This window comes from Salvelinus sp. IW2-2015, linkage group LG23 (genome assembly GCF_002910315.2).
Source record: "Salvelinus sp. IW2-2015 linkage group LG23, ASM291031v2, whole genome shotgun sequence".
In the NCBI taxonomy this organism is placed as follows: domain Eukaryota; kingdom Metazoa; phylum Chordata; class Actinopteri; order Salmoniformes; family Salmonidae; genus Salvelinus; species Salvelinus sp. IW2-2015.
In genome coordinates, this window is record NC_036863.1 from 41,664,297 (window position 1) to 41,671,413 (window position 7,117).

Below are 7,117 nucleotides of genomic sequence, written 5' to 3' on the forward strand. Positions count from 1 at the left end.
TGGGGATAACAATTGTCTGGGCTCGTTTGAGTGGTAGGGCGTAAGCAACCGACTGTAGACAAGTCGAGGAGTATGTGGATTGGCCGTAATGCACCATAAATCGAAGGTGGAAATGCAGGCGGCAGGCGGGAGGAGGCGAGATCGGGTGGGAACATTCTAGCAAATGAGAGAGCAGATACGCGTGTGCACAGCAGGCAACTTTTTTGTCATAGTTGCCGAGATGCCACTTGCGTCCACTTATATCAGTACATTCGTAACTACCTTAACAGTACAAAACTATTTGATCAAATCAGATCCAACCCTCTCTCATACAAAGAATCATTCGTCGGTCTGTTTACCGCTGCATTCTCACATGGACAGATTTCTGACAGGTGTGGAACCTCTCACTTGCTCTCTGCCCGTGCATATAATGCATGGCAGCAGGGGGCAGTAGAGAGCACCACCCGTTAACCACAGATCAATAAAATGTCCCATCCCAACTTTTCAGGCACATACTGGTATTTTTCATCTCACATAAAACTTTTATACACAAATACTAATATTTTAAAAAGATTGCAGTCAATGTCATTTATTGTCCGTTTTGCACACATGCATACTAGTCTAATTTGTCACACCTTCAGTACAATAAATAGATCAGTGAAGATGGACAGGACATAATTCATCAGATAGATCATCACAAAGAACTTCATTTTAATTTGCTCCAAGGTAAGTAGAAATTAAAAACACCATTCATATTATGTCCTAAATGTTGCAATATCATACAAGTGCATTCATGTCCCAGACTGAGTCAAAGCGAAAGCTGCCATGTTACACAGAACCAAGCCTCGTCTGATATTTCAGATTGCACACACTGATTGCACAAGTTACAATCTTTGTTTCTCTATTCATTCATTTAGCACAAATTAAGGTGTTCCTCCTTGCCGTATTTCAAAGGTCTTAAGGAATGGGTAGCCGATGTCTTGGGTGAGATCCGTCTTGCCGAGAGGGCCCCTCGCAGTGCCCCTCCTCTGGGAAAGAGGCACTCTTGTGAGGAAGAGGAGTGGAGTTGCGTTGGACAAGTGGTAGTGCCAAGTTATTCTCATACACAAGGTCTGCCGAAAACAAGCAGAACATATATTTCTACACCATGCACTTGAGCTCTAATCACTCATTATAACGTCACCATAGGAGTCATAGTTCTTCCTTCAAAAAAATGGGATCTCACCCAAGTTAGGTCTTCTGATGGAGACCTGTCGTTGACTGGAGTCGGAGGAGGCCGAGGTGCTTTCTGTGGCACTGGACTTGATGGACCTCACTGAGGGCATGCGCACCAGAGGGTTAGGCCTGGATTTGGCACCAACTGTAAAAGTCTGGCTCCACTCTGAACAACAAGACAAATTACACATCCATAACTTTAGATTTTCAGATCAACCAAATCTATACAGTACCAATCCAAAGTTTGGACACACCTACTCATTTCAGGGTTTTTCTTTATTTTTACTATTTTGCCTAATAGTGAAGACATCAAAACTATGAAATAACACGTGAAATCATGTAGTAACCAAAAATATATTTTAGATTCTTCAAAGTAGCCACCCTTAGCCTTGATGCACACTCTTGGCATTATCTCAACCAGCTTCATGATGTCGTCACCTGGAATGCATTTCAATTAACAGGTGTGCCTTGTTAAAAGTTAACTTGTGGAATTTCTTTCCTTCTTAATGCGTTTGAGCCAATCAGTTGTGTTGTGACAAGGTAGCGGGGATATACAAGGTAGCGGGGATATTCAGAAGACTTGGAAATATGTCCTTTGGTCTGATGAATCCAAATTTGAGATTTTTGGTTCCAACCGCCATGAGACGCAGAGTAGGTGAACGGATGATCTCCGCATGTGTGGTTCCCACCGTAAAGCATGGAGGAGGAGGTGTGATGGTGTGGGGATGCTTTGCTGGTGACAGTCTGTGATTTATTTAGAATTCAAGGCACACTTAACCAGCATGGCAACCACAGAATTCTGCTGTGATACGCCATCCCATCTGGTTTGGGACTAGTGGGACTATCTTTTGTTTCTAAACAGGACAATGACCCAACACACCTCCAGGCTGTGTAAGGGCTATTTGACCAAGAAGGAGAGTGATGGAGTGCTGCATCAGATGACCTGGCCTCCACAATCACCTGACATTAACCCAATTGTGATGGTTTGGGATGAGTTGGACCACAGAATGAAGGAAAAGCAATCAATAAGTGCTCAGCATATTTGGGAATCCTTCAAGACTGTTAGAAAAGCATTACAGGTGACGCTGGTTGAGAGAATGCCAAGAGTGTGCAAAGCTGTCATCAAGGCAAAGGGTGGCTACTTTGAAGAATCTGAAGTATAAAATATGTTTTGATTTGTTTAACACTTTTTTTGGTTCTACATGATTCCATATGTGTTATTTCATAGTTTTGATGCCTTCCCTATTATTCTACAGAAAATAGTTAAAATAGAGAAAAACCCTTGAATGAGTAGGTTTGTCCTAACTTTGACTGGTACTGTATATATATAAAAAAATGAACATTTGTTTTATTCTGATCACGGTCAAACATTAATAGAATTTCTGATTTGGGTGGTTATATTACAGTATATTGATATGTGGTTGCATTACCAGAGTAGTCTTGGAGTCTGAAGCGGCCAAAGCACAAATGGATTCTCCATTGTTTTCTCACATTCTCCTTCATCAGACAATGGAACAGAAATATAAAGAACCCTAAAACACACCAGTGACACTGGCATCAGGTTTATACCCTCTATACATTACACCCTATGATAGGATAGTGCGTCATCTTGGCAATTCCGTTTTTTCCTACTTACCCAGAGTCAGATGAACTCGTGGATACCAGTTTTACGTCTCTGCGTGCAGTTTGAAGCAAGTTTAAGGTCGTTTCTGGAGCCATTGCTAACTAGCGTTAGCGCAATGACTGGAAGTCTACAGGAACAGCTAGCATGCTTTAAACAAATAAACGCCTGGCAGCAGTCACTCACCTTGCAGACTGTTGAGGACACAGAAGAGGTAGAGGAAGGGAACCTTGGCTGGCCCCCAGGCGAAGAAAGCCACAGTCCAGGTGAGACCCAGCAGGAAGGTGAGACTGGAAACCCCCTTCAGGTCCTGCAGAAGGAGGCCGCTGTGGATGCCAGCCGGCTGATTGACCCGCATGTGGCGGATCTGGACCAGGACCACCACGAAGATAGCCATGTTGCACAGCAGCACCAGCAGAATGTAGCCCACCACAGACACATAGAAAGCCACTTCATCCTGGATCCAGCAGCTGATAATAGGAGAGAGAGGGATTTTATCTACACATCTGAATAACAACCTCAGTCCAGAATCCAGTAACTTTCACTGGGGACGAGGGGACATGTCCCCCCCACATTCTGACATTTTCTTCTGACATTTTTTTACATTTTTGTCCCCCCCCAGTTTTATCATTGGAATGTGATACAAAACGAGGAGCGGTGTACTTTAGAACCAGCTGTTTGGAGTGTTTATCTGACTTGAAGAAAAAAACATATATATATATATATATGTCCCCCCCCACTTCTAAAACCAAAGTTTCCCCCCTGCCAGAATCTACAATACACAGACTCGAGTACCACACAATGATCATTCATGATCTACACGTCGCACAATTTAACTGTAGAAGTTTTGAGTTGACATTGTGTCAGATACATGTCATTCAGTGTCAGAAAAAGGTGCTGTTCATCTAATGATAGTGACACGGAACAACAAAGTACAACAGGATGAATCTAACACTTACAACGCCTCAGAGTTATCTAGTGGTTCCATGGACTCACTGCCGAGGGAGCTGCCGTAGGACTCTCTCTTCACAACCAGAACTACGCAGCATATAGCCAGAGGGATTCCTACGAGAGGGGAGGAAGATGGAGAAGGAGAACACGTGATATGGTTCAATTGACAAGAGTAAGGGGAAATACGGATAACTGTAGTTTAAAAAAATGTAGCATTTCGCTATTGTTCTAATTGAGCGAAGTCGATCTCACCCCATCCTAGGAAGCAGAACTTTAGGATGTACGAGGGCACATAAACATTGAAGACTTTGACCAAGGCAAAGTACATGTGCACAGCCTCCAGGCCCATCCAGGTGAAAGAGGCCAGTAGGAAATAGTGCAGTGCGGAAGCCACCGCCACACAAAGCCCATAGCTGCCAAAGGAGGAGAGCCAGGAGTTGACCAGGAAAACCATGTTGAGCCCCAGCAGCGCCAGAGACAAGTTCATGAGGATCTTGGATGGGTAGTCTCTGCGGAGCTTCCTGTGAGGGAAAATGGCGGTACGTGAGATTGAGAGAAAGCTGAGAGGGCAATAATTGAGCAGATGGTTTGAAGTGCATGAAAAAAAAAGGAGGAGGCTGTGGAAAGAACACTGTAAGCCACTTTACAAAACGCACAAAGACGATACAGTGTGAAAACAGGAAGACGGTGCCACTCCAAAAACTGAAGGTGCAGAGTGTAGATGTAACTGAATTGATTCTTACTCAAAAGCTGTGTATGTCAACACAGTGATTCCCAGGAAGACGGAGGATACACCGCAGCCCAGATAAGTGATGATGGTCAGAATTTCCTCATTTGGTATGTCGATTTGAGTCCTGGATACATCCTACAGTACGAGGGAGGATAGTGGCGTAGAGGAGAACATCGTGGTGAGAACAAAGCTTATGTACCGTTTTGTAAGGTAACCACCCGTGGTGCACTTCAAAGAGGGTCATTACCAGAAGTACTCCAAAATGAGTGAGGTGGTCACACAAGCATGTGGTATAGTCAGCACTGGTGTTGTGCTTCCTGCATCCATGCTGTTCCCATCCTCCCTTTCCTTCTGTAGTGAAATACAATATTTATCTACCGCATGCCTCCGCTATACCACACACACACACACACTACACAGATCAACTCTGAGTACACACTTTCCAAAATATTAGGATTTCATTTGCTGGATTATTCCTCTGCAGTTTATAATAGGACCCACCATTTTGATTGAAGTCCCAGTAGACACACTGCACCTCCTTGCCAAGCTTCAAGAGAAAATCCATTTAGATCAGGCAGCAAATTATGGGTTTGATTGATCATTTTACAAGTGATTGTTCAGTTGATTTATTGTCAGGAAGTGTTCCACGTACTGGATTGGACATCACGTGGTGTAGTGTCACCTCTACATCCTCCTCTAGGTCCTTGATGGGGCCACTGGCATTGGTGACACTGGCTGAGACCACATAAGTGTTCAGGATCTTCCCATCCGGGTTGTTCTGAAATGTGAAAGTATACAAGATTGCGATTTACTTCGATCCAATGACGCAGTGCCGTTCTGACATAATAAAGACAGCCCTGCAGTGGTACAACTTTGTTACCATGAAGAGAGTTGGGACTCCATAAAACTGAAACTGAACCCGCGGCTGGGCACCACTGTGTTGAGGAAATCTGTACTTCAAGGCTGAGGGTAGGGAGATGAATGCAACCGTCCCTTTGAACGGATCCTTGTTGATATAAATCTACAACACCAAGATTAAGGCCATGATCAGAACAATGCCATCTTAATATCAATGACTGTACAGATGGGTAAAATGGAGAGGTTATATCACCTTGTGTTTAGAAGTATAACTCTGGGGAAACCATTTTAATGTTCGGCAACGAATTAGCGCTAACCTCTGGGTTTAGGCCCTCTGCAGCGGACGAGACGCCAAAAGTGAGCACCTGAAATTGGCCCCGGTCTACGTCCACCACGGAGATTGCCATCGCAGAAGCACCCAAAGTGTAATTTGTCTGGTCAAAACCAGACATCTTGTCGCCAACCATCTCTGTAATGTTCAGTATTCTGCAGAGCAAAGAGCAGGGGGCAAAGTTGAGGACACAGTAAATATTGATAGCAGAACGTACAGGAAAATGAGAGAGCGAGAGAGAGAACACATTATCCATTTGTACAGCTTCAATAGTCCAGGGCTACGTTCCAATATCCATACTAACATCAGCCCAAATATTCCTTCATTCTAATTGGTAGGCTAGTATGGATTCTGGATCGGATCCCAGGCGTATCTCGTACGACCGTGTGGTTTTGAGGAAGCCTCCTCCTAATCACCACTCCATTTCTTTAACCACCTGATCTGCGTGGTAGGGATGAGTGGAACAGAGAGAAAACACCCACTGGTTGGTGACATGCTGCAGGTAGCTCTTCGACTCCAAGATGTCTGAGATGATGTTGATGATAGCTTTGCCCAGAGGTGGGGTCATACAGCTGATGAAAGCAATGTTTTTGAGTTTCTTCAGAACGGTGCTAAGTTCAGTGCAGTTGAGGTCTGGATGGTCCTTCAGCAGGCTCTCTATCATCTCCACCACATCCATAGCATTCTCTGAAAACACAAAAAGTACAATGCATTGGTTATTATGGTCACAGACAGTGTGCGTCCCCCAAAATGGACGCAGTAGAACTACCCAGGTGAAGTCAACTCACCAGGAGTGACATCAATGTTGTCTAGGTCTGGAATGGTCTCAACCACAAATGGGCACTGGTGCAGATCTGGGACGCCCCAATGGATTGGAAAACCCAACAGACTGTCAGCAGGACAGGTGTGTCAGGCGTCATCCACCCATGGTCAAACAGATGACAGACAGAAATATCAAAGTCAATGAGTGTAATATACACTGAACAAAAATCTAAACACAACATGTAAAGTGTTGGTCCCATGTTTCATGAGTGGAAATTAAAAATCCCAGACATTTTTCATATGCACAAAAAGCTTATTTCTCTCAAATTTTGTGCACAAATTTGTTTATATCCCTGTTAGTGAGAATTTCTAATTTGCCAAGATAATCCACCCACCTGACAGGTGTGGCATATCAAGAAGCTGATTAAACAGCATGATCATTACACAGGTGCACCTTGTGCTATAAAAGGCCACTTTAAAGTGTGCAGTTTTGTCGCACAACACAATGCCACAGATGTATCAAGTTTTGAGGGAGCGTGCAATTGGCATGCTGACTGGAGGAGTGTCCTCCAGAGCTGTTGCCAGAGAACTGAATGTTAATTTCTCTACCATAAGCTGCCTCCAATGGCATTTTAGAGAATTTGGCTTCACAACCGCCGACCTCGTGTAA

The 7,117-nt window shown here is 44.1% G+C and overlaps 2 protein-coding genes across 2 annotated transcripts; both read right to left on the minus strand.

The window, feature by feature from the left end:
- Positions 1 to 563: 563 nt before the first annotated feature.
- On the minus strand, positions 564 to 2,786 carry LOC111950104 (adhesion G-protein coupled receptor G6-like). The gene is made up of 3 exons (XM_023967462.1): positions 2,625 to 2,786; positions 1,205 to 1,360; positions 564 to 1,091 (listed from the first exon to the last, which is right to left on the minus strand). The coding sequence occupies exons 1-3, from the start codon at positions 2,695 to 2,697 to the stop codon at positions 937 to 939; spliced, it is 384 nt and encodes a 127-aa protein (XP_023823230.1). The 5' UTR covers positions 2,698 to 2,786; the 3' UTR covers positions 564 to 936.
- Positions 2,787 to 2,993: 207 nt separating this feature from the next.
- LOC111950973 (adhesion G-protein coupled receptor G2-like) lies at positions 2,994 to 6,568 on the minus strand. The gene is made up of 10 exons (XM_023968919.1): positions 6,474 to 6,568; positions 5,672 to 6,372; positions 5,377 to 5,517; positions 5,149 to 5,274; positions 4,998 to 5,043; positions 4,744 to 4,847; positions 4,510 to 4,631; positions 4,019 to 4,287; positions 3,775 to 3,880; positions 2,994 to 3,285 (listed from the first exon to the last, which is right to left on the minus strand). Exons 2-10 carry the CDS (start codon positions 5,939 to 5,941, stop codon positions 2,994 to 2,996), a joined length of 1,476 nt encoding a protein of 491 aa, XP_023824687.1. The 5' UTR covers positions 5,942 to 6,372; positions 6,474 to 6,568.
- Between the last annotated feature and the right edge of the window lie 549 nt (positions 6,569 to 7,117).

Coding starts and splice junctions, on each gene's coding strand:
- LOC111950104 (XM_023967462.1), bottom strand. CDS start 2,697: ATGAAGGAGAATGTGAGAAAACAATGGAGAATCCATTTGTGCTTTGGC. Junction 1,361..2,624: donor CAGACTCCAAGACTACTCTG/GTAATGCAACCA, acceptor CTTGTTGTTCAG/AGTGGAGCCAGACTTTTACA. Junction 1,092..1,204: donor CATCAGAAGACCTAACTTGG/GTGAGATCCCAT, acceptor TGTTTTCGGCAG/ACCTTGTGTATGAGAATAAC.
- LOC111950973 (XM_023968919.1), bottom strand. CDS start 5,941: ATGGATAATGTGTTCTCTCTCTCGCTCTCTCATTTTCCTGTACGTTCT. Junction 4,632..4,743: donor CTCATTTTGGAGTACTTCTG/GTAATGACCCTC, acceptor CTCGTACTGTAG/GATGTATCCAGGACTCAAAT. Junction 4,288..4,509: donor TTGACATACACAGCTTTTGA/GTAAGAATCAAT, acceptor TTTCCCTCACAG/GAAGCTCCGCAGAGACTACC.